Genomic DNA, 26877 nt, shown 5'->3' on the forward strand with positions numbered 1-26877 from the left:
TAGACTATTTGTGCATGGAGATTGCTTTATACTCCTGGGACCCTACAGAGTCACTAATGAGACGTTTAATGAGCACACCTGATGTATCCCGAGTGTGGAACAGCATAACAAAAGCAAACCACCGACTGTAATAAGTGAGAAGTTTGATCGTATTATAAAATAATGAAAAAGCATCAAAAACCGCCTTCACATTACTGTAAAAATTATTTTTACAGTTTTACAAGAAAAAAGACTGCAAAACTCATTACACGTTTGATTCATTGTCACTTGCCGTTTCTTTGTCACTATTAGTGAAATGTACTAATTTGTTGTTGAAAATCGTTACTAGATAATTTTCAGTGTTCAGTGAAATATTTTCATAATTTTAAAGAAAAAATAATTGTAAAGAAAAAATAAGAAAGCGTAACACTGTAATTATTTTACATTTAACTGAAAAAAAAAATTGTTACTCAGAAAAAGTGAATTTCTCAGATAATGTAATACATTAAATATGATTTTAAAATATATATATATGTATATTTTTTTTTGACTGTAAAACGTACTTTATTAATCTTTGTTTTATTTAAATCTTCGAAAAATATTTTTTTATTATTATGATTACAATGTATTATGACAGTTTTGACGGTGGTTACACTCTTGTGATTTGTTCGGTGAAAATATGTTTTAATAAAAACTGTCCAAATATGATACGTTTAAAAAAAACTGCCATTTGTGCCGTCGAAAATACTGGTTTTATTAAAAAGATTTTGGGGCCCTCTATAGGTTGAATTAAATACATCTCAGTCTGTGACACATTATGCTGTATTAATGATGTCTGGTTATAAAACTTTTATATAAGAAAGTTATAGATATGTACCTGTTATTGCTAAATAATTTTGAGGAATTATGAATTACCCAAGATGGAGGAGAATGTGAACATGACCCTTAATGAGTAAATGTACATAAATGAACACATTTGAAACAAAAAAAGGCAATACATTATAATTGATATACTTTAATTTGTTCATCTTCAGTTATGAAGGTACTTCCACATGACCCCAAATTGAATTTTATTGTCATTTTCATACATCTCGTATAAAATTTATAATGAAACTATTTCAGTGTCTCCTTAGGATCTGCAAGTACAGTTTCTGAATGCTGTCATCTTTTCTTCTTTTGTGAATTCTGCAGCACTTTCACACCAATCCTCAAGAACAAACTGCAAGAGAGACAAATAACAAAACATAATTCAACAATAAAAATAATGCATCTGTCCATGTTAATGTCAATTATACCTAGATAGCATTCATTTTATTATTATTTTTTTTTTGCCTGTACAGGTGCATCTCAAAAGATTAGAATATCATGGAAAAGTTCTTTATTTTTTTGTAATTTAATTAATCAAACTTATCAAGCTCAAAATGGAATATTCAATTTTTTTTAAATTCAATTTTTTTATTTTCTTAAGCAGTAGATAACCATCAGAATAAAAAAAAAATCTCTTGAAATATTTCAGTTTGTGTGCAATGAATCTAGAATATAAGAAAATTTGCTTCTTAAATTACATTACAAAAAATAAAGACCTCTTCCATGATATTCTATTTTTTTAGATGCACCTGTATGTGAACATTATGGACATCTGGGAAGTCTTTCAGAACAAAAATAAAAAACTGGAATAAATAAAAAATCATATATAATATATAAAACACTAAATGCTTTTTTTACTTTTAGAAACAGAAATTTACAGTGACTTACCGAGTGTAACCCAGATATTTTTGTCATTCTTTGACATCTGATAAGCACCAACAATGCTGCAATGCCAAACATCAGCCCAGCAACTAGAGATAAAACTACCTGCAACCGGAAGCGGGAACATGAGACATCTGACCATATTAGGAAGTTCCGGTACAGTTCAACTAAAGTGAAGTGAGTGAAGTGACATTCAGCCAAGTATGGTGACCCATACTCAGAATTTGTGCTCTGCATTTAACCCATCCGAAGTGCACACACACACAGAGCAGTGAACACACACACTGTGAGCACACACCCGGAGCAGTGGGCAGCCATTTATGCTGCGGCGCCCGGGGAGAACTGCGTCAACACAAAGTGTCAGCACGCACATAGACATATAAATAATTATTAATAATTATATGTGTATGAGCACGCTGTGCATTACAGTTTCAAAGGGAGTTCTGTCGGCTGTTGTCAAAAATAAAAACATTTCAGTTATACGCTCGGCTATACATCAACGATTAAAATTTGCTTAAAAATTATATTTTCGTTCATTCAATATATTTTTAACGCGTTTTACATATATTAGCTACTCCAAAACTAAACCTGAATACTAAATCACTTTTGAACTTCCTGAAACACTCCACTTGCAATTTCCAAAATAAAAGTCCACATGTGCACATTTTTTAGATTTAGACAAATTAGTGCTGTCAAATCGATTAAACACATCCAAAATAAGTTTATTAACATAATATACGTGTATGTACTTTCATATAAATATATACACATACCTGTATATTTAAGAAATGTGATTAAAATTATAACATAAATTATATAAATATGAATATATATTTATACATGTAAATACTTCCTAAATATATACGTGTGTATTTATATATACATAAATATACACAGCACACAGTTATATTATGTAAACAAACTTTTATTTTGGACACGATTAAGAAAAATGTTTTCTTTGTTGCTGGAATTCGAAAGGTGTTGACATCAATAAATGCACTGCAAATCACTCAGCTATATGACAGGTATGCCAGGAAATGTCAATAATAGAACACCACCAATGATTTCAATAAAACTGTTTATTGCACTTTTTGTTTCTTCTTTTTTCCTTGTTTTGTAGAGCTGCTGTCTTCTAGAATCACCTCTTCTCCTGGTAGCCTCGCTCTTTTACCTTTGGCTGGCTTCGAGGGCTCTGCAACAGCTGTTTGAAGAACATATATAGATATTAATAAGTTTTTCCATCAACAACTTGGTGTCTGGAAATTATTTAAACCCTTAACATGTAATTATGAGATAGTTAAAGGGATAGTTCACTTAAATATTAAAACTAATTTAGAAGTCATCATTTACTCCCTCTCAGTGTGTTCCAAACCTGTTAACATATCTTTCTTCTGTTGATCACAAAATATGTTTTGACTTCCATAGAATAGAAAATAATACTATGACAGTCAATGGCTAACTGTTTGGTTACCCGCATTCTTCAAAATATCTTCTTTTGGTTTAACAGAAGAAACTCATTCAGGTTTGGAATGAACTGAGGGTGAGTAAACTATGACCTTTGAATGACTTTTCGTTTTTGGGGGAACTATCCCTTTAAGGCGAGATCACATTAATGAAATTTCAGCTATAGGTATTATCTATTGTCAAGCTCAAATTTGTGTGACCAACTCGAACCCATTGCTAAATCTTCTTAAAATTCCTCCTAGGATGAATTCCTATTGAAGCAACTGGATTTCACCAGTGAAAATTTGCAGAAACCCTGATAAATTTAAGCACACCTTTAGAGGTTTCAGGCTGGGCAGATTTATCTGCAGTCGTTTCTTTTGCTTCACCATGTTTCCAAATGGAAAGACAGGTGAGTCTGGCAGTGGTGTTCACCTGGCCAAGCAGGGAAGGAGTCTCCAGGTTCTGTATACACATACAAAACTGATCAATCAAAATGAAACCATCAAGCCAAAATATTTTTTTTTTATGTACAGTCGTGGCCAAAAGTTTTGAGAATTACATAAATATTGGAAATTGGAAAGGTTGCTGCTTAAGTTTTTATAATAGCAATTTGCATATACTCCAGAATGTTATGAAGACTGATCAGATGAATTGCATAGTCCTTCTTTGCAATGTAAATTAACTTAATCCCAAAAAAACCTTTCCACTGAATTTCATTGCTGTCATTAAAGGACCTGCTGAGATCATTTCAGTAATCGTCTTGTTAACTCAGGTGAGAATGTTGACGAGCACAAGGCTGGAGATCATTATGTCAGGCTGATTGGGTTAGAATGGCAGACTTGACATGTTAAAAGGAGGGTGATGCTTGAAATCATTGTTCTTCCATTGTTAACCATGGTGACCTGCAAAGAAACGCGTGCAGCCATCATTGTGTTGCATAAAAATGGCTTCACAGGCAAGGATATTGTGGCTACTAAGATTGCACCTAAATCAACAATTTATAGGATCATCAAGAACTTCAAGGAAAGAGGTTCAATTCTTGTAAAGAAGGCTTCAGGGCGTCCAAGAAAGTCCAGCAAGCGCCAGGATCGTCTCCTAAAGAGGATTCAGCTGTGGGATCGGAGTGCCACCAGTGCAGAGCTTGCTCAGGAATGGCAGCAGGCAGGTGTGAGCGCATCTGCACGCACAGTGAGGACAAGACTTCTGGAAGATGGCCTGGTGTCAAGAAGGGCAGCAAAGAAGCCACTTCTCTCCAAAAACAACATCAGGGACAGATTGATCTTCTGTAGAAAGTATAGTGAATGGACTGCTGAGGACTGGGGCAAAGTCATATTCTCCGATGAAGCCCCTTTCAGATTGTTTGGGGCATCTGGAAAAAGGCTTGTCCGGAGAAGAAACGGTGAGTGCTACCATCAGTCCTGTGTCATGCCAACAGTAAAGCATCCTGACACCATTCATGCTTCTCATCCAAGGAAGTGGGCTCACTCACAATTCTGCCCAAAAACACAGCCATGAATAAAGAATGGTACCAAAACACCCTCCAACAGCAACTTGTTCCAACAATCCAACAACAGTTTGGTGAAGAACAATGCATTTTCCAGCACGATGGAGCACCGTGCCATAAGGCAAAAGTGATAACTAAGTGGCTCGGGGACCAGAATGTTGAAATTTTGGGTCCATGGCCTGGAAACTCCCCAGATCTTAATCCCATTGAGAACTTGTGGTCAATCCTCAAGAGGCGGGTGGACAAACAAAAACCCACTAATTCTGACAAACTCCAAGAAGTGATTATGAAAGAATGAGTTGCTATCAGTCAGGATTTGGCCCAGAAGTTGATTGAGAGCATGTCCAGTCGAATTGCAGAGGTCCTGAAAAAGAAGGGCCAACACTGCAAATATTGACTCTTTGCATAAATGTCATGTAATTGTCGATAAAAGCCTTTAAAACGTATGAAGTGCTTGTAATTATATTTCAGTACATCACAGAAACAACTGAAACAAAGATCTAAAAGCAGTTTAGCAGCAAACATTTTGAAAACTAATATTTATGTAATTCTCAAAACTTTTGGCTTTTTGTATATAACGGCTCAGCTCACAGCTAAAAAAAAAAACTACTTGTGTCTGTGTTATATTTACAAGCAAGGAAGATACACAATACCTCAAGATTGAGCTTCCACAACTTAATGAATCCATCATTTGATGCCGTAACAAGGACACAAACATCATCCTTCATAAAGCTCTCAATGTCTTTTACCCTAAGGAAAACCATTAATTGAGCACAGCAATAACAAATACAGCAGATCTCACTCATTTCACAATGCATTCAGAGAATTTCAAGAAACGGCCGATTCACAGGCACTGAGATGCACCTTTAAGGAAAAGCTCAAAAGTGGTGGTCATACCTGTTCTCATGTGCTTTAAACTCGCAGACACACTTCTGAGAGGTCACGTCATAGATACGCACGCTCTCATCATCTCCTCCAACAGCCAAGAGTGTGTTCTTGAGGAGACACAGAGAAAAGATACCGGAGTAAGATTTCTTCGCTTTTAAATAAAATGGATCATTTTAGATTTGACGAAGCAGGGAAGCAAAATTTCAATGGCAAACTAAACTAGAACTGATTGAATAGACATACATCATCGGTCTCTTGCAACACAGAAAAGACCATTCACCTTCAGAAATTTTACACATGAAATCCTTTTTGTAAACGCAATGGTTCCAATAATAGTGGCAGATTTCAGAACGTAAATGTCCACTTGATCGTTCACAACCACTGCATACTGATCTCCGTCTGGTGACCACAAGACCAGCTCTGCATCTACAAAACATTATTACACACCGCTCATCTTATATGCAAGAGAAAAGTCGATATTTTTAATCAAGCTTTGATTTAGCGGAGAAGTTTAACTTTCTCAATATCAGGATAATTCTAGAAAAACTAAACATACAAATATAGATTCAGAAGGCATTTCATATTATAATTTCACTTACTCCGTTTGATGTTCTTGATGAAAGCCGAACGTCCTTCAATAAGATTCCATGTTCTGTAATTAGAGCAATTCAATTTCCCCATCAAAACTATGGGGGTTTTTTTGTTATCAAAACACTTCAATTAATTCAAACACATTCGCAGCTAAACAATCTGAACAAAATTTTTGATATTCATATTAACATGAAAACATCTGTGTACTTGCCGCAGAGTTTTGTCTGTTCCGACAGAGAGCGCGAGTTTTCCAGAAGGGTGTACGGACAGAGAAGTAACATGACCCCTAAACAAATAAAACCCAAACTAATAATCACTTGTGGTCACTGTGATTTTGTAACGTTTTCGCATGTCTTACCATTGCTGCATTTATTATAAAAATACAGTATAGTTTTGTATTTGAATAAATTTTAATATGTAATTTATTCCTGTGATCAAAGCTGAATTTCCAGCATCATTACTCCAGTCTTCACGTCACATGATCCTTCAGAAATCATTCTGATATGCTGCTCAAGAAACATTTATTGTTATTTTCAATGTAAAAAAATAATAATTCAGGATTCTTCAATGAATAAAACGTCCAAAATAACAGTATTCTTGTGTAATTATAAATGTCTTTACTGTCACTTTTGATCACTTTAACACATCCCCGCTAAATAAAAAAACACTAATTATATCAAAAAGTTTGGGATAGTTTCAGATAACTTACTTGTGAGCTTTGATGGATTTTAAACATTCCCATTTTTTGGTGCTCCACACACAGATGAGCCCGTCCTGTCCTCCGCTGAGTAAATGGGACGTCCCGTAGAACTCCAGACATGAGATAGTACCTGTCGAGAATCGATATGCTTTATAACATGGTATATGACAATACAAGAAACTCCAATGTCATAGAGGCTGAATCGTTGAAGACAGGCTCTCTTTAGGTCCAATCAGAAACCAAAATAAAATAATGCACAACGTCCTCACCATTATGGTGCAACAAAGCCCCATGTTCAGTTTTCTTGCTCATATCATAGAGCTGAATGGTTTCATCTTGGCTTCCAGTGGCGATGAACTGATCACTGGATGAAACTGCAGTCAGTGATGCTGTGTGTGCATGATGGGTAAAGTAGGGCTCGATTGTCCACTCCTAAAATAGACACGAAAAACATATTTTTAATTCAGATTATATATATATATAAAGTTAATAGAATAATAATAGCCCTTTTGTAAAATTATGAGAGTACCAATATCAAAATCATAATGCAAATGCAGGCTGAAACAAACCAACAGACACAACAGCATTTTATATTCACTCTGAAAACAAAGATTCTATAAATTAACAAAATAAAAGTTTTTTAGAATGATAATTACCTCGTCACCAGGGCACACTCGATATCCAAACACTATCTGCTCATAACAGCCAGCGACCAACTCAACCTGATCCCCCATGATGACTATAAAACACGTGTTCTTACAGTTACACAGACTTTAGGAGACAGATGACGCGCTGTCCCTCATTAATATGTACTGATGTTAATAAATCTGTTAAACGGTGTATATTAGAAAAGGACTAACGCCTTTTTAACGTAAAATACTTTTTCTCATGCCCAGAACGCGTGGCGAGAGACATGTGTGCCTGCGTATTTAACGCCCACCGGAAGTATCGTATTGCATAATAAAAGTTCCTATCAAAATAAAAGTCAGAGGTCCAAAGGATGGGGATGTTTTTTTTTAGAAAAACAGGGAAACACAAAACAGGGTTTGTAACCTGAATCTTCAGCACAGCAAAGATGAAAACAACATGTAGATACATAATTTCACTTTATAAATTAAAAAAGTGACCAAATAAAATGTATATAGAAATTAAAATATGAACTTTTTCTCCTGTAAGGCGTTCTTTTTCACTGTTTGTAAAGAAAGATCCAACATCCCAATTTATAAATTACGTAAATACCTAATATATAAAATCAAACCAATCACCTGGCTTCTATCATTTTTAGCTTCAGAGAACTAAACTTTATTATTTTACAAAAGAACAACTCTTTAACCCTTTGTCCTGCTAGTGTAGATAACGAAAGATCCATATGTAGTCATTTCCATGAGTAAATTAATATAATTCAATCAAAATACATATACATACATAAAATCATTCTAAAAATATTAAAATGAAATGGAATACGATGACCGCGCAAACATTCGGCATTATTACACTTGTGTTTTAAAAACAAATGAATCATATTCATTCTGCACAGTGTTGTGCAAAACCAACGACTTTTTTGAAATCATCTGCCGTTTTTCGATGTCAATGACATGCATGTAAACCTCTTTAAAATGCACATGGAACACACTGTATCAGGAAAATACTCTTTCTTTGAAAACAGCTGACATGATGAAGGGGTTAAAGGGAGATTTCGATGAGAAATTCATATGATGTTTTTCAACCTGAGATTCAAAAGTTGTCGCCTCACGACCGAGGCATTGCTTACAGTAGAAAAGTTCACACGTCTTCCTATATGTTCTAGGAAGAAGTACTTACACTGATATTGCAATTGTGCACTGGACTACATGGCTTCCACTTAACATGGGCTGCAACCTAAACCTGAGAGAACAGTTTAGATGTCTTTCACTGAACAATGCATCAGGCATAAGCTAATCTGCAGGCTTATTAAAATACGTCAAACTGGCCGTAAGGGTTAGATATCAGTGTCTAGCTTTGTATCCTACATCTCCTGTACCAATGTTTATCAATTCAAGCCAGGACTCTGAACAAAAAGAGCCTTTAAAACATCCTAACGTCGGTTTTTGTTCTCTCACTTCATTTTTCCACGGTTTGGTATCGTGAAATAAAGTCTTCTAAGTCCAATCCTCTTCTCAAATGTCAATATTTTTAAACTGAGCTCTATATCCACGTCCTGTCAGGTTGAGCGATTCCCGCTTACAAAGTTGTAGACCAGAAACTGAGAGGTTCCACAGTAATGTGTAGCGAAGAGTTTCCCGTCAGGCGTGGGATCGGAGAAGGCGATTTCATCTATACTCAGATGAGACCCATAGATGAAATTATTCCTGGAGAAAAAGACAAATCAACATTTAAGTCTTTCCTGTAAAGACAAATTTATTTTGTTTAACACTTGAAAACGTGTACACTGTAGAAAGATTTGTAGATCTGAAGATTTAGATTTGTTTTTTTTTTAAATCTCTAATGCTTCACAGAGAAAAGAAAATACAGAAATAAACAGTAACAATGTGAAATATTACAATTTAAATTATTTCTAATTTAATATTTTTTAAAATTAAATTTATTCTTGTGATGATAAAGCTGAATTCTCTAATATGCTAATTTGGTGCTCAATAAATGTTTATTATTATTACTATCAATGCTGAAAACACCTGTCCTGCTTAATATTTTGCGGAAACAGTGATACATTTTTCAGGACTTTTTTCTTGAATAGAAAGTTCAAAAGAACAGCATTTATTTAAAATACAATTGTCTTAAATTATAAATGTCTTTACTGTCACTTCTAATACATCGTTACTGAATAAAATGATTAATTTCTCAGAAAAAATTGCCCCCCAAATTTATTTTAATATAAATATATTCATTAATAACTTTATTAAAAAGTAGTTGTGTTTTAATACATTATAAATACCAATATTAACATTATATCTAGTGTTGTCAAATGATTAATCATGATTAATCGCAACCAAAATAAAAGTTTTTGTTTACATAATATATGTGTGTGTACTGTGTATATTTATTATGTATATATAAATACACACACATACAGTAAATATTTTCTAAATATTTACATGTATATATTTATAAACAACATATTTTTCTGAAAGATATACATGCATGTGTGTGTATTTATATGTATACATAATAAATATACATAGTACGCACACATATATTATGTAAACAAAAACGTTTATTTTGGATGCGATTAATCATGATTAATCGTTTGAAAGCACTAGTTATAATAAATTACTAAATATTATCTGTGGTTTTAATTCCTCTTTATTGACAAACTTTTTTCCTGTTGACTCTGTAAAGCTGCTTTGACACAGTCAGTATTGTATTAAGCGCTATATAAATAAAGGTGACTTGACTTGCTCATGAAAAATGTTCAACCCTTTACCTGAGGCACTCTATCATGCGTGAGGCGATGCCCCTCCGTCTCATCATGCTGAACACCCAAATGCGACTGATACCACAGAGCGCCGGCTCAGGTGTGGTAGAGCAGCACCAGGCCCTCTGACGCTCGTACATGACCTTCTCTCCTTCTGTACCCTCCGGCACAGACTCCTCTATAACCCTGTATCCCTGCAGACAGCAGCCAAACAAAACCATCAGATGTAGAACTGACTAAGACGAACACTACTGTACATAGAGACGTAGCATCTTATAATGACTTTTAAAAGGCCTATATGGAATATGCATGTTTTTCACATTTTCTCTGCTAATTGAAAACCAGTGCAATTCTGATAAATGGGTTTAAATAAAGTAAAATATATTAAATGAGCTTAGAGTACTGCACTCTTATTGGTTTCTAAAAATGATGCATGAATTTAATAAGATATACACCTATAAACATGCTACATTAAACACCTGTGTGCTCAGCTGACCTCTTGTATGTGCTCGGCGATAAGACAGCCTGCGACTTTCTTATCATTTGAAATGAAGAGGAAGGTTTTGGTCTGTGATGGGACTTTGGTCTCCACTTGCTGGAAGCCCAAGTCATTGTCCACCATTTCTCTGATCTCCTCAACCTCAAATCAAACCAGACAAATATTATAAACAGGTATCATATGTATCATGAATGCTATTAGAAGTCTTGAAATAGAGGGCTAGTGAATGGAAAGATATGAGGAAGAGACAAGTACCTTTTTAAGTGCGTACTTTGGGTCATCAGGGAGAACAAGAATAATCTTGCCATCAGGATACTCTCCCAAGATTCTCTCCTTCTTCCAGCCCTGGAACAGATATTACAATAATGATTTTGAGACATGGGTTTATTATAGTTATTTTCAGACTAAAACCCCTATCCTATAACAGTCTCAAATATTACACTATATGCAACACGCTATATGTTTATGTGAAGACAAGTTATAATATTTTTCAACTTAACTGTAAATGTTAAATGGCTATATTTATGAAATGAATGACAACATGTCACTGAATAAGTACGTATAATACACCGGGTTTTAATGTTGTTTCTACATCAATTTCAAGTCACTATAAAAATATATTTATTAGTACTAATTCCAATGTTAGCCACAATTAATCACCATTAATTACAGGACAATTTGTAATGAATTAGTTAATTAGTTTTTATTCTACATTGATAGTTAATATGTTTTTACTTTTTTAAAACACTTATCTAAAAAAACAAAACCACTCAAGGATGTGCTTACTGCTAACAGATCTGAGTGAAACAACATCTTTATGTTATGGTAATTAACATAATAATAAGTATCTGGATAGGACGCAACAGTTTCTCTTGACTCACCACATATCTGACAGCGCTGATGAACTGGTTGTGGAAGAGGAGGTGTTGGGATTCGTCCTCTGGGCTGGTAGGAGAGTACAGCATCCCACACACGTTACACGTCACCGCACCAAACGCCTTCTGACCAGCTTCCTGTAAAGCACAAAAACAGCCTTCACCAAATACCAATGTCTTCTTTTCTAGGTTTAATTGTTCATTCCAAAACAGTGCAAACAAAATTTGTGACAAGTATTTGCATCTAGGTCTATAATAATAAAAAAAAGGAATGAAAAGTAATACAAGGAAATTATGATTAATTATGATGAACTAATCCAAATGGGGACGGGGATAAATGAACCTAAACAAATATACAAAGGTTGTTAGAATATAACAGACTTACATCGCCGGACTGTGCTGCTGTACTGGCAGACTTGGGACTGGTTTTGTCCTCTTTCTTCTCTTCTGATCCAGGTTCAACACTAGAAGTTTCCCTGAAATGATAGCAGAAAGTTAAAACAGATTTTCTATAGAATAACTAATAAACCAGAGAACAAGAATAGACCCTAATGAGATTCATTTTTTTTGAGAATATCTCAATATATGTCCGTCATTTCTGTTCTAGCATCAACAAATGGAATTGCAAAAAAAAAAAAAAAAAGATTGAAAGAATGATGACTTTCTGAAAAAGTTGCCCTACCTAAACAAAATGAGAGCTTGGTTGTGTCAGTGTTGCTCAAACAAACAATGCTCTGACATGCAGATGCACATCATTTTTTTAGGCTAATAAAACTTAGTAGCTTATTTATAATTGCATATTAAACTCAGATATGAGAAAGCGTTTTGACAAAAAATTACACTTCAACATGACAGTGCTTTTTTACAGACCTGAAAGCTAGTTTTTACTTTTCAAATCTTTAATGAAAGGCCTTTAAATTACCGGTTGCTGTTTTCTGTTTGCGTCTTTTGGTCAGGTTCTTGCTGGGGAGAGGGTTTCAGCTTATCTGTGAACACATGCAGCACAAGGTAGTTATATATATATATATTTTATTATTATTAGACATACTGCGAAATATCATTAATTTAGCATGCGTTTAACACTTTAACAATTTATTAACTGGGTATGATAAGATCCACAAGTGCCAACTATGAAAATAGAATTGCAAGGCTTTCGTGTTCAACTCAAAACAAATGAAATAATACAATGTCTACCTGCAGTAGCGGGGACGCATGGCTTTCTCTCCACTGCTGGTTTGGGCTGCACTTTAGCTGATGAAGAGGACTGCTCTGCATTGACCTGTGAGAATGACACATTTTGTCATCAATTGTAGTGGTTGTTCAGAGTGTAAGGATGAAGATGTTTCATAAAGAGAATATATATTGATTTAAATAATGTGTAGAAAATATTTTAGACTATAAATTGTAAGTCTGACAGCTAACAAAAAGGAATCGTACATCCTCAACAACTTGTAGAAAGTCATAAATGATGCTGAGCATATTATTTGCTGAAGTTTAATATTCAGTGATGAGGCTCTGTTGTAATCCCTATTTTACAAATTGCTCTACCATTCATAAGTTTGGAGTTGTGTATGATTTTTTTTTTATTTAGGCGGCTATGGTAAGAGGGACGATATTTCTCAAGCAGGCGCCGAGTGGAGCCAATCACAGCACATTTCATATTCCAGAAGGCGGAAATTCCTTTGGTACAGGAACTATTCGAGCTGTTCAAGCCAGACTGCGGAGAGAGGTATTGTAATAATATAAAATATGTGAAAAATGATGTGTTTTTTGAACAACCTAGTATGAGAGCCTGTTCTAGTACACCCCCAAAACAAAATCAAGACATTGTAAAAGAGCATAATAGGACCCCTTCAAAGAAGTCTCTTATGCTCACTAAGGCTGCATTTATATGATCAAAATACAGTACCTGTAATATTGTGAAATATTATTCCAATTTAAAATCACTGTTTTCTATTTAAATATATATTTGAAGCAATCTATTCCTGTGATGCAAAGCTGTATTTTCAGCATCATTACTTCAGTCTTCAGTGTCACACGATGCTGATTTGATGCTCAAGAAACATTTTTATTATTATCAGTGTTGAAAACAGTTGCGCTGCTTAATATGTAAAAAAAAATTGACATACAATTTTCTTCTGTATCCTTTGATGAATAGTTCAAAAGACCAGCATTATTTGAAAAACATCTTTTGTAAAGTTATAAGTGTCTTTGCGGTCACTTCTGAACAATTTAATGCATCCTAGTTAAATAAAAGTATAATAAAAATTAGAATAAAAAATAAATTATAATACATAATAGTATAATAAAAAAGTAATAAAGTATGACCTTTACTGACCCTAAACCCTTGTACATTTCCTGTAATGTAAGGCATTTTTAAAAGTATTTTTAAGTGACGTGACATACAGCCAAGTATGGTGACCCATACTCAGAAATCGTGCTCTGCATTTAACCCATCCAAGTGCACACACACACCGTGAACACACACACACCGTGAACACACACCAGGAGCAGTAGGCAGCCATTTATGCTGCGGGACCCGGGGAGCAGTTGGGGGTTCAGTGTCTTGCTCAAGGGCACCTCAGTCGTGGTATTGTCTGCCCGAGACTCGAACCCACAACCCTAGGATTAGGAGTCAAACTCTCTAACCACTAGGCCACGACTTCCCCACAATAATTTTTAATCCATCATAATTGATTCATAGTGCAGTACAATACACATTTTACTACTTTATATTTATAAAAATTTGCGAAGTATAATTTATTATAACAAATTAAAAGAGTTTTTGGCATTGTGCTTTAAATTTTTTTTAAACTCTTAAATGGTAGTGGATGTGTGTCTGAACCTCATTTTTGGGTGCTGCTGGTTTGCTCGTCTCCTCCACAAGACCTTCGAGCTCAAAGTCATCTGGAGAATACTTGCGTCTGGGAGTGTAGGGTTTATACTCCACCTCTGGTTTGGGTTTGGGGCTGGTTATTCCATTAGGCATGGGTGGCGCCTGAGCCGGAAGTGCCCTCCTGGGTTCACTGGAGCCCACTTTGGGCACGCTTTCTGGCACAGGAACCTGTGCAGGGGTGGTGGCTGCGCTGGGCGAAACTGATGGAGATTCGATTTCCTTGAGAGAACCAGCCTGACTCACCTGATCCAACTTCAGCTTCTTAACACGGGTCCAAGTCAACTTATCCCGCTGAAGCTCCACCTGCCTGAGCCTCTGAAAGCGGGAGAGTTTCTTCTTTTCCTGGGTCTTGAGTGGCAAAGACACCTGGCTGAGGAAAAAACGTTTCTTAGGCGTACTATCCTCACGTTTGGGCTCATCAGTCTCAACACTAGAGGTTTCGGGGGGTGCTGTGTTTTCAGACGCCTCTTTTTCGGATTCGTAAACCTCTGTAGATTCACTCGCCTCCTGTTGTTGCTCAATATTTTTCACATCTGAAGTTCCAGGAGCATCGGATGCAATATCATCAGCGATTTCCTCACAGAGAGCGAGGAGGTTGAGCTGTCGAGGTGGGGGTTTCTTAGCGGCAGCCGCCTTTTTTTCAGCTAAAGCCGCCAGACGTGCCTTAGTCCGAGCCTGTGGGTTCATGGCTTGCTTTTTAGGAAGCTCTTGTGAGGAGTCCGTCGCACTTTCCTGGGGCAAAGAGGGCGAAGAAGTGACCTCCTTACATGTCACAGCTTCACCTGTTGGTTTTTTCACCATGTCCTCCTCCTTCAAATCCTCATAAGTTTCGATCTCCACCACACAATGTTCAATCTCAATATCGTCATCCAGAAATGCTTCTGAATCCGGGAGAGACACTTTTGCCATGTCGGTACTGTGTACGCTGTCCTGCAGGGAACAAGTGTTTACGACTTCTAACTCATCCATGTCGGAAATGTCTTTACCGGAGAAGGAGTGTTTTGAGATGCTGGTTTCTTGGATGACTTTGAAAACCGCCTCTAGAGGTGGAGGAGATTTACTCATCACATCCACTTTTGCATCCACACTCACTGTGATTTTCTCAATAGGGTCTGTCGGAAGCTCCTTATGCTCTTCTACTTTGCTCACTCGCGGTTCGAGAAGCGACTGCAGATCGCTTACATTAGCCATGTGGATTTTGTCAGGTTTGGGTAACGTGATCTCCTCACTTTGAAGGTCAAGCAATCGTCCATAATTGTGCTCTATCTGCACAGGAAACAAGGTTGCGACTGTTTTAATTGTTTCAGCGATGGCTGGCTTTTCTTTCTTTACTCTTGAAACATATTTCTTATCTCCTTTCTTCAAGACAGACATATTTTGAGATTTTTTATCTCCAGAGACTTTCGGCTTCCCCTCATCTTTCCGCCGTCTTCCTCTCGTGCCTTTCTTTTGCGGCGCTTTCAAGCGAGATGACCGTCGAACGGCTTTTCCGTTTTCTTCCCTTGGCTGTGCTTTATGTTTCTTCTGAGACGACAGCGGAACTTTGTTTTTGGGAGGTCTTCCTCTCAAAGACTTCTTGGGCATCTGAGTTTTATCCGACTCCATGAGACTTTGATCTATCTTTGTTTTCTTTAATTCAGGTTCAGAGGAAGGCATCTTTCTTTTCTGCCCAGGCATCCTAGGGAGAAATGACAAAGCTAGTTACATGAACAAACCTTCGTGTAAAATCTATTTAAGTACCAGTAAAAATGTAATTAAATATAAAAAATCTTGCAGAAGGAAAAAAATATCGGATAAACACAAATACTGAATACAGACGATGAGCAGCTGTCATTCATCATAACCGATATCTTAAACGATTTTCTGACATTTAACTTACAATAAACGCTTCTACAGTCTGTAATAACAATAACACTATTATCTATATTCGTAGTGTATTAAAAAAAAACATAAATCATTTAATCTTATTTTTTTTTAACACACATCGACATGTCAACAGCTTGGATCAGTCTCTGCTTCTCCAAAGATAAGAATGAAGTAAAGTCATTTATTCTAATTTCCAGTGTATAATAACATGCTATGATGATTCGAACAGTAGATAAAAGACATGAAATAAATTTTTCAAGTGTCTCATCAGTATGAAGTCGAGAAGAAAGTTAGCAGAGCTGGCTAACTCCGTTAGCTGTCTCCATATAAAGCCAACGTCATTCACTACTGTCAATTATACATTACAAATAAGTAAATAAGACTAACTTATAACTATTATGACAAGTTTAAAAAGGGCAGTGATAAAGGACAGAGCCGAACTTACATATCTTTCCCTGTTTCTAAACAGCAGCTGTTTTCCGCTGTGTGGAGCAAAGTATAGCCTCACTTCCGGTACTGAGTCTTCTTCGGCGAATTTGCTGTGCTACTGTATGATTAAACGACACCTACTGGACTACTAGAGGATAGAAGTAGAAAATAATTCTCATTGCTTTTTAAAGTTTAATTATTATTTTGTTTTAATGTGTGTGTGTTTGTATGTGTGTGTGTGTGTGTGTGTGTGTGTGTGTGTGTGTGTGTGTGTATATAATATTAGAACTATAACTATATATATATATATATATATATATATATATATATATATATATATATATATATATATATATATATATATATATATATATATATATATATATATATATATATATATATATATATATATATATATATATATATATGTTTATATTTATAGTTCTAATATTATATATGAGATTATAAATTGCTATTTATATGTGCGTGTAAAATAATGGATTTTTTTTTCATATTAATGTTAAATTATTAGTTTTTTTTTACATGTGTGTGTTTGTGTGTGTGTTGTGTAATGTATAGATTATTTTTATAATGATATAATAAAAAAGTCATTGTTATAATAATATTATTTTTTTAATTAATGTTTGAATTGTCACATATATAGTGCAATTTTTTTACCTATTATAGTTACTCTATCGCTGCATATAAATTAAAAATATAATATAAAATAATATAAGATTATATAATATAAACAGTTTCGATGCTTGCAGTTTTGGCCACTAGATGTCAATAACGCTCTTCTGATTGGCCGCACCTGAAGTCCCAGAATCCTCCGCGAGGCGCGGATTCCGAATGTTTACATAATGGAGCAGAGCTATCAGTTGTGATTAGCTAATTTCTGTTTATAATATACTTGCCTTGTTTTATTCTTATGCTCGGATACATGTAGCGAATGATGTCGTTATGTAAACAGCCGAAAGGAATGTATTAGTCAGTCAGCTGTGTGAAATAGCGAATGTCAACTTTATGTCGAATTACTTTGGTTATCAGTTGTGTGTGGAAGCGAGCAGGCAGGAGTCTGAGAAACTGAATGAGGATGAGTGCTCCAGATCTGAGCCCTGCTTCCAGCACATCTGCAGACTCCAGAGAGAAGCTCCAGGATCTTCTGAATGCCGTGAGAGAGATCCATGACTCTGCTCTGCAAGGTACAAGAGCTTTCACTTTCTCTGCACAAACTGTGCGTTAGATTCTGGATCTGACAGTTGCATTACCTTACTAATGCGATAGATATTTAAAAATTAGATATTTAGATATCTGAAACATCATCAGATATGTTTAAAAATGGATTTTTATCTCTTTTTTATTGTTAAATACATATATCTAACTTATTCGAATAATAATAAAAAAAAGCTAAAGTAAAATACAATGTTTTTTTGGTTACTAATCAGTCTAATCAATTGAAAACAATATATGTTTTTGCTTTTGCACTGACATCAGCTTTTCTCATTTCCAGAATTGCAGGCAAAAATAACCAAACTGAAGAAAGAGCGCTGTCTGTAAGTTTAAGACTTACTGTATTAGAAGAACATATAATTAAAAAGTTCCATGAAGATTTTTTTATATATCAGTTTGATTTAATGACTTTTAATTTATAGACAATTGATGATCATTAAAAAAATGAAAGGGTCTCTGTTTTGATGAAAGTATTCTGTAATGTCAAAATGTGATAATTCTGCTTTCTTCTCAGAGATGCTCAGAGACTGGGTGAATTTCACAGCAAGAACCAGCAGTTACGAGAACAACAGAAGATCCTGCAGGAGAAGATCAGACAGCTAGAGGACAGGTGCTCTGAAAGGGACATTTTTACCTTTTTAGCAACACATGATGTATTTTTCCCCGAATCTTACCCTGAGTTGCTGTTTTTTCTGTCTCTGTGTTTAGGGTGCGTTCTGGACCATGTGACCATTGCACTGTGATGGAGAAGCAGATTAAAAAGACCAACACTGAGTTTGAAGATACCAATCAGAAAAATCTGTCTGTCATCTCCGAACTTGGTGAGCATTTTTGTTTTATTATTGTTATGTGTTGTATTGTGTGTCTCATCTGTGAGGGAACATTTACACCTCTATTTCTATCAACTCATCTGCTGTAATGTGTGTCGGTGAGTTTAGAGGCAGAGAGGAAGACTCTGAAAGATGAAAACAGGAAACTGAGTCTTGAGCTGGAGCGACTTAGAAAGTCAGGGTGAGTAACAAAGTCAAATGAAACATGACAAAATGCCTCCACATGTGTGTGGAGATCTGTATTGAGAGTCACATGAAGTCATCACATGAGCGTCTGTTTTAAGTGGATGTCTCTGTATGTGTGTCTAGTTCTCCGCAGAATGTGTCTTCTGAGGCCGAGGAGGGGATGATCCCAGACTCTCCTCACCGTCCGCTGTCCTTACCTGTTGCCAGCAAGATGAAACGAAGGAAAGAGCAGAACCACGTCCGCTACGCTGAGACACCACTATCACTCTCATACCCTGGTAAGACACTCATGACAAATTGAAAATGAGAGAAAAAGGCTTTTGGCCATCATTCATAATTCCCCAAATCTTTTTTTAAAGGGAAAAAATTTGAAAGTATTGAGAGTTTTAATTATTGTGTGTGTGTGTATATATATATATATACAGTACAGTACAGACCAAAAGTTTGTAAACATTACTATTTTTAATGTTTTTGAAAGAAGTTTCTTCTGCTCATCAAGCCTGCATTTATTTGATCAAAAATACAGAAAAAAATTTAATATTGTGATATATTATTACAATTTAAAATAATTGTTTTTAAATTTATTATACTTTAAATTATCATTTATTTCTGTGATGCAAAGCTGAATTTTTAGGATCATTATCACATGATCCTTTAGAAATCATTCTAATATGATGATTCATTATCAAAGTTGGAAACAGTTCTGCTGCTTAATATTTTTTCAGAACACGTGATACTTTTTTAGGATACTTTGATGAATAAAAAGTAAAAAAAAAAAGAAGCTATGTTTTTAAAATATAAATATTTTGTAATAACAATATACAATACTGGTCAGTAATTTGGGGTCAGTATTTTTTTTTTTTTTTTAATACAATACTTTTATTCATCAAGGATGTGTTAAATTGATAAAAAGTGATAGTAAAGAAAATATATTATTAGAATATATATTATTAGAATTTTATTTTTATTTTGAATAAATGCAGTTCTTTTTAACCTTTTATTGATCAAATATATTAGACAGCAGAACTGTTTCCAACTCTCATAATAAATCAGAATATTAGAACAATTTCTAAATGATCATGTGATAGACTGGATGTTACATGTGACACTGAAGGCTGGAGTAATGATGCTGAAAATTCAGCTTTGCATCACAGGAATAAATTCTTTTTTTTAAAGTGTATTCAAATAGAAAACTATTGTTTTAAGTTGTAATAATATTTCACAATATTACAGTTTTTTTTGTATTTTTGATAAAATAAATGCAGGCCTGATGAGCAGAAGAAACTTCTTTCAAAAACATTAAAAATAGTGCTGTTTCCAAACTTTTGGTCTGTACTGTGTATGTATATATATATATATATATATATATATATATATATATATATATATATAAATATATATATATATATATATAAATAGTTTTTTACTAATTTAGTTATTTGAAATATATATGTGTGTGTGTGTGTGTGTGTGTAGGTATACAGTGTATATGTTAATATGTATTCATTTAATTATTTTCAATTTAATAAAAAAAATTTTTTTTATAATTTACAGAAACCAGGAGAGAAGGGCCGTCTGTGCCCTTCAGCTGTAATAGCAGAGGTGTGTTGGTTGCTGAGACATGTGAAATGAATGTCACTTGTATTGCAGGTATTATGAGCCGATTTTCATCTAGAATTTATATATCATTAATACATACATATTATGTCTATCCATAACCAATAAGATAACCGTAAGTGTGAATTTAAAGGAATACTCCACCCCAAAATGAAAATCTTGTCGTTAATCACTTACCCCCATGTTGTTCCAAACATGTCAAAGCTTTGTTTGTCTTCGGAACACAATTCAACATATTTTGGACGAAAACTGGGAGGTTTGTGACATGAACTATTCTGACGATCCTTTTCATGCTTTTTTGGACTTTGAAAGTGTAACTTACTTGACAGTCTATGGGACAGTCACAAGCCTCCCGGTTTTCATCCAAAATATATAAAATTGTGTTCCAAAGATGAAGAAGCATTTACGGGTTTGGAACGACATGGGGGTAAGTGATTAATGACTAAATTTTCATTTTGGGTTGGAGTATCTCTTTAAATGTATTTTTCTTACAACAAATGTAAATATGTATCTGTTAAGTATTTTAGACTTGACTGAATTATAATGTTTTTTTTTTAAGCCGTATGTTTTAAGTGATGATCTCTGTAAGGATGACATGAATGTGTTTTTATTTTAGAGCCTCAAACTAAGAAACACTTCAGGACTGTGGTTCCTGAGACCTGCTGGATGGACGTCTGTGCAGAACAGGTTCTGTCTTATCATCATCAATAGTGTGACACAATCTCAGTCATGTGTTATATCCCGAAATGCCTTTTAGATTTCATTTCAGTTGTGCATTTTGAAGATGACCATGCTTAAATATACTCTATTTATCCACACTGGCAGTGTTTAGAAGTGTGTGTTCACGTCAAATGTGTTTTCTCTTAAGTTTGATGATAAAGATGATGATGATCTTCACGCTTCACCACTTCACACTGAACGGAACCAACAACCCGAGTCACACGACTGCATAAACATGTAAAGAGACACTCTTAAATCCAAATAAACTTACTTCTGAGCTCTTAATAGTGACCGAAAGTTTTTTTTAAATTTTTTTTTTTAGAGTCACTGCGGTCCAGAATGACGAATCGCCGTCCGTGTTGCATTGCCATCCATCGGGTTCTCGACAGCAGCAGCCGCCTGCAGACGACTTTCCCCACACACCTTTAAACACTAGCACACGTGTGCCAGTTAAAGGGAAGAGAAAACATACGGATGGCAGGAAAAGAGAGATTTCTGATTCCAGCCTAGATGATCCAGATGAAACCGAAATCAAGGGGATGATGTTGGCTTCCACTCCAACTAACAATCGTATACAGAACAAGAATCAGGAAACAACGGTTAGACACATTCAGACCACAGCAATATAGCAAATCACCTGATTTACCCATTTCAAAACAGATTTACATAAAATGTAAACACACTTGAGTTGGTTTGAACTGTTATGTTTGTAGGATTCAAAGAAGAGGAAATGTTTAGACCAGCACACGCCTCGCAAAAGTTCTCTTCAGAACCAAAACATTTCTTTTCCATATGGTAATTCAGATCTATAATAAACAGTTTCTGTTAATAGTTCTTGAGTAGTTCAGGTTGAATGGTTTTACTGATGTTTTTTGATTATTTGGTCTTTATTTGTCACAGATCAGAGCTGGAGTGTTGATCCTGGAGCTGATCTGGATCAGTATGATACTGAGAGCTCTCGTCACCCAGAGGTACATATTTATGCTACCATTTAAAAAGTTGTTATTATTATTAAATTTGATAAAAGCAACAAAATAAGACATTTAGAATGTTACAAAAGAATTTAAAAGCCATGCTGTTCTTTTGAACTGTTTTTATCCATCAAAAAAGAATGAAAAAACACAACTAGCATCTATGATTTCTGAAGGATCCCGTGAGACTGAAGACTGAAGTAATGATGCCGAAAATTCAGCTGCGCGTCACAAAAATAAATTACATTGTACAATATATTCAAATAGAATATAGTTATTTTTGTTAGTTGTAATGATGCTTCAGTATGTTACTGTTTTCACTGTATTTTTGATTAAATAAATGCCACTTGGTGAGCATAAGAGACTTCTTTGAAAACCATAAAACAATCAAAAATCAAATGGTCATTTGGTTATTTTAGCTGTATGTCACTATAAAAAAAACTCAAAATCTAAAAATATGACATTTTCCCCCACATTGTATTAGGCCGGAGCAGACATAGAAACGATGGACACTGATTGCACATTTGTGAGTCACAGTCTCCTTCTGAAAGGCCAGAAGAGGATGGGACAATCCCAAACCACTGGTATTACACGCATGAACAACTGATCTTATTTCTTCAGAGTAATGTCTTAAGCAACTCTAGACACCATCTACACGTGATTGATCAACAGGAATCGGGCAGAAGGCAAACGACAGCCTTGCTGACATCTTTGATAAGACAGGATATGGAGAATATGAGTCGTGTCCACAGGAAGAGAGTTTTGATCCTAAACGAGATGGTACATATGAGGAGGAGAGAGAGGAAGATGATGACGAGGAAGAACAAGTAGCAGCAGGTAATGTTTTGTTTTCATTTTTTGGGAAAGTCTTCATTTATCAGTATGTTTTTTTTTCTTCTATTTTGTCCCTTTATATTTTAAACCTTTTTAACAAACATACTGTGATTGTTCAGATGAATTCCGCCGGCCTGCAGACCCCAAACGAGCGACGTCTGACAATGATAGATCTAGCAGGTGAGTAATATATGATGCTTTCATTGGTCATAAATGTTCTCGTTGAGCTTCTTTGGAAATACTTGTATTGTGAAAATCACTATACAGATACAATATATATATATTTTTTTGCATTTTTAGTAAGTTTTAGCAAGTTTAGTAATAACTAATAAATAATAAACATTCATAAAAAAAATTATTATTTTGAAAATAGGTCGATTGTTTTTATTTATTTTAATTATTTTTAATTTGTTAATTAATTAAGATTCTATTGTTAGTACATCAAGTTAAACTAAATAAAAATGACAAATGTTACTTTGGCAACTACCTGAAATATTTCTTTATTTCAGTTAATGTTTATATTATTTCAGGTAACGCGGTTTAGTTTTGTTAAAGTTTTACCTTGATTTGAAAGTATTTTTAATGTTTTTTTCCCATGCAAAGGACTTCAGATTGTATAGCTTCAAATGCACATGGTGCTAAAAACAAAACTGAATAAAAATGATTCATCAAAGATTTGCTTCTGTTCCAGGGATAAGTCTTTTGCTTGTGTGGATGTTGTGCGTAAGAAAGACGAAAGGAGAAAACTGAAAGGCCACTATTGTAAAGAGTGTGAAAATGTGAGGCAGTTTATACACTATATGACAAAATATATCTCCTTCTAAATAATATATCATTGAGCATTTACAATGTTGTAATTAAGAGCATTGTGTTGTTTCAGTACTATGCAGACCTTCCAGAGGAAGAAAGACAGAAAAAACTGTCTTCCTGTTCACGTCATCGCTACCGCTACATCCCACCCTCCACTCCAGAGAACTTCTGGGAAGTGGGTTTCCCATCAACACAGACCTGTGTGGAAAGAGGTACAGTGTTAGCTTTTTGACAAATTGCAGAAATGTACTATATAACACTAATAATGCTACATTACATGTGTACAAAGGCATTGTTTCCCAGCACCCAGACTATCAGACTTTGAATCTATAGACTTCCTGTGAAAGGAAGAATGACACGTTTATTTTATCAATTTATCTTGGTCACTGAAGCATTTAGACATCATTCTTTGCTCTCAACAGGCTACATCAAAGAGGACGACCAGCCGGACGTGCGGATACGCAGGAGACGGCCGTACCTCGCCATGTTCTCACCGAAAGCCAAGTCACAAAAACATCAGCACTGAGTGCATCCGTTATAATTCAGATATGATATTAAAACCACACTGAAGCTAAATGGATGAATATGTCATTCTGTCTCCTCATGTCCTGGATTATAGCTGCTTATTTTATAGTAGTAAATTTTATTTACTTTCAATGTCTTTAGATTTTATGAAATGACCTTGAGTAATAAACAAACCTCGTTTTGTCTGTAAGAGATGAACTGCGTAAATTGTTTGACATTTTATACACTTGATTTTGACTAATTTGTAAAAAAAAAAAAAAAAATTTATCCTGTAATAAAATAATAATACAATTGTTTTTAAAGTGCATTTGTTTTCAGTACATCCAAGCATATGATTGTGCTACGTTATAGTAGCAAAATTATTTATCAAACAAAATAATTATTTTGTTGACAATAAAAATCTGCTTTTTGCCTTTTATACATATATAAATACTAATATCTAGAAGCAGTCTAATAGTATGTATTGTTTTCTTTAACTGCGACATTCTCCGTCTGAAAAGAGAGATCCGTAAACTAGTCCAGGAGGATTGTGGGTAAAAGAACCAACGATTGCAATGGCTTATGTCTATTTTGAAAAGCTCGCCCTGCACGGTAAACTGGACAAGCAGAATCATAAACTTTGTGCCGGAGCTTGTATCCTCCTCGCTGCCAAAATAAGCAATGACCCCAAGAAGCCAGAGGTCAAACACTTCATAGATGTACATAAAGCTCAGTGATATCAATATCTGCTCTCTGATCTAATTCGAGAAATGATTCATTTGTTTCTCACTGGATGTCCATTAGAGACTGGAGGAGCGGCTGCGGCTGAATCGCAGGGAACTGTTATCACTGGAGTTTCTTGTGCTGGTGGCGCTCGAGTTTAAACTGCATCTGTCTCAGTGTGAGATCTTACCACACTACAGACGCCTCTGTCAGACCACCTGAAACCAGACCAGACCAGATCCTCAGAAACCACTCCTAAACACCTGATGTTCGGTATTTAGATGCACTGTTCGTTTTGTAAGCTACACACCATGTAGATAGAGATATATTGCTTCTGTGTTCTATGATTTCATTTTTTTGCAGAGGAAAAAAAAACAGAGAAGGTCAATGAAATGCTTTTATTTAACATTGTGCAAAAACTGATTTAAAATACTAAGAAAGGTTATTTCATGATAGAACATAATCGATGGGTCAATTTCATAATAGAAACTTTAGAAATACAGTATCATAAAATGTGGCTCCAAAATACAGTAAATGTCAATCAGTTCAAACTAAATTATCACAGTACCTTTTCCAGGTCTCAATTTTGGGAGTTATTTCTATTAAAAAAAAAATCAAAATACCCTTAAAAATATTAGAACCTGCAATAATGATGAATAATGTTAACATGGACAACAAACACATTGTACTAATAACACTAATGTGTTTATGGTGACTGACATTGTGTAAAAGTATTTTTGACGTCCACAGAGTTATAGGGGCTATAGGTTATAGGTGACAGTATTCTGGATATGACCCAGGACTCTCAAAAGTAAACACTGCAGGACAATGATGTGCAAAGGTTGAACACTAGCAGGAATTACAAATGTTGTGTGATAAATGCAAAACAGATAATCTAAATCAAGTGACTACAATAACCTGGCCATATTAAAATGCAGAATTATGGTAAATGGTAAACACCTGTTTTTTTTCCTATTATTTCTGGTTTAACATGTAACTATGGAAGCATGTTTCCACCACAGAATAAAAAACACAAAAAAGGTAACTGTGACTTTATCCCACTGATCAGACTTTTTGTCTTCAGATCCAAAAACAAAAGTCAGAATTGTGAGATATAAATTCTGACTCAATTCTGAGTTAAATGTTTTTCTTTGAATTCTGAGTTTAAATTTTGCAATTTTTCTAATTTTATTTTCACCACAGAATAAAAAATAAGGTAACTGCAAGATATTAAATACCTTTATTATTTTAAATTATCATAATATTTAAGAATTTTGCTGACTAATGTATTTTTGATCAAATAGAAGTAGGCTTGATGAGCATAAGATACTTCTTTTTTTTTTTTTTTTTTACAATATTGTAAATAAAACATGAAAGCACCTCAGAATGTTTGTCTTTGTGTTCTTCTGGAATACTTTATATGCACCTAAATAAGAAAAAGAAGAGATTAAAAACACACACTTTCATGTGACCAAATTTCAAATATGTCTCTGTGGTATAAGATTGAAACCCTGATTCTGAGAATCATCAATCTGACAGAACAGATGGATGGATGCCCATGTGTAGCCACTAGGACCAAACTGAGAGATCAGACATTAAGAGCCGTAGAGATATT

The 26877-nt window shown here is 34.8% G+C and overlaps 3 protein-coding genes and 1 long non-coding RNA gene across 5 annotated transcripts; 1 reads left to right on the top strand and 3 right to left on the bottom strand.

The window, feature by feature from the left end:
• Nucleotides 1-742: 742 nt before the first annotated feature.
• LOC132116312 (uncharacterized) lies at nt 743-1891 on the bottom strand. Of its 2 annotated transcripts, XR_009425621.1 has the most exons (3): nt 1735-1883; nt 954-1198; nt 743-814 (listed from the first exon to the last, which is right to left on the bottom strand). It is a non-coding gene; the product is annotated as an uncharacterized LOC132116312 (long non-coding RNA). The 2 variants fall into 2 exon arrangements; XR_009425620.1 differs by lacking the exon at nt 743-814 and having other exon boundaries at nt 979-1198; nt 1735-1891.
• An 898-nt stretch (nt 1892-2789) lies between these two features.
• On the bottom strand, nt 2790-7812 carry pak1ip1 (PAK1 interacting protein 1). Its single transcript, XM_059525097.1, has 10 exons — nt 7514-7812; nt 7127-7289; nt 6867-6987; nt 6369-6443; nt 6166-6218; nt 5847-5992; nt 5576-5673; nt 5332-5428; nt 3507-3636; nt 2790-2929 (listed from the first exon to the last, which is right to left on the bottom strand). Exons 1-10 carry the CDS (start codon nt 7589-7591, stop codon nt 2808-2810), a joined length of 1083 nt encoding a protein of 360 aa, XP_059381080.1. The 5' UTR covers nt 7592-7812; the 3' UTR covers nt 2790-2807.
• A 237-nt stretch (nt 7813-8049) lies between these two features.
• On the bottom strand, nt 8050-16953 carry esco1 (establishment of sister chromatid cohesion N-acetyltransferase 1). Its single transcript, XM_059525078.1, has 10 exons — nt 16851-16953; nt 14489-16217; nt 12838-12922; nt 12566-12629; nt 12029-12119; nt 11650-11781; nt 11024-11113; nt 10766-10909; nt 10279-10463; nt 8050-9205 (listed from the first exon to the last, which is right to left on the bottom strand). Coding segments are annotated over exons 1-10 (2670 nt in total). The 5' UTR covers nt 16853-16953; the 3' UTR covers nt 8050-9057.
• A 690-nt stretch (nt 16954-17643) lies between these two features.
• rbbp8 (retinoblastoma binding protein 8) lies at nt 17644-24856 on the top strand. Its single transcript, XM_059525088.1, has 18 exons — nt 17644-18039; nt 18348-18390; nt 18582-18677; nt 18776-18888; nt 19006-19078; nt 19207-19361; nt 20638-20733; nt 21317-21387; nt 21569-21657; nt 21743-22019; nt 22134-22215; nt 22321-22391; nt 22876-22975; nt 23064-23228; nt 23345-23405; nt 23917-24004; nt 24106-24247; nt 24458-24856. Exons 1-18 carry the CDS (start codon nt 17925-17927, stop codon nt 24559-24561), a joined length of 1941 nt encoding a protein of 646 aa, XP_059381071.1. The 5' UTR covers nt 17644-17924; the 3' UTR covers nt 24562-24856.
• Nucleotides 24857-26877: the final 2021 nt, after the last annotated feature.

This window comes from Carassius carassius, chromosome 35 (assembly GCF_963082965.1).
Source record: "Carassius carassius chromosome 35, fCarCar2.1, whole genome shotgun sequence".
In the NCBI taxonomy this organism is placed as follows: domain Eukaryota; kingdom Metazoa; phylum Chordata; class Actinopteri; order Cypriniformes; family Cyprinidae; genus Carassius; species Carassius carassius.

Coding starts and splice junctions, on each gene's coding strand:
- pak1ip1 (XM_059525097.1), bottom strand. CDS start 7,591: ATGGGGGATCAGGTTGAGTTGGTCGCTGGCTGTTATGAGCAGATAGTG. Junction 5,429..5,575: donor TTTAAAGCACATGAGAACAG/GTATGACCACCA, acceptor GGTTTTCCTTAG/GGTAAAAGACATTGAGAGCT. Junction 3,637..5,331: donor TGTGGAAGCTCAATCTTGAG/GTATTGTGTATC, acceptor ATGTGTATACAG/AACCTGGAGACTCCTTCCCT.
- esco1 (XM_059525078.1), bottom strand. Junction 12,630..12,837: donor ATGCGTCCCCGCTACTGCAG/GTAGACATTGTA, acceptor ATGTGTTCACAG/ATAAGCTGAAACCCTCTCCC. Junction 9,206..10,278: donor CGCATGATAGAGTGCCTCAG/GTAAAGGGTTGA, acceptor CTTTTTCTCCAG/GAATAATTTCATCTATGGGT.
- rbbp8 (XM_059525088.1), top strand. CDS start 17,925: ATGAGGATGAGTGCTCCAGATCTGAGCCCTGCTTCCAGCACATCTGCA. Junction 18,678..18,775: donor ATCAGACAGCTAGAGGACAG/GTGCTCTGAAAG, acceptor CTCTGTGTTTAG/GGTGCGTTCTGGACCATGTG. Junction 22,976..23,063: donor GGGACAATCCCAAACCACTG/GTATTACACGCA, acceptor ATTGATCAACAG/GAATCGGGCAGAAGGCAAAC.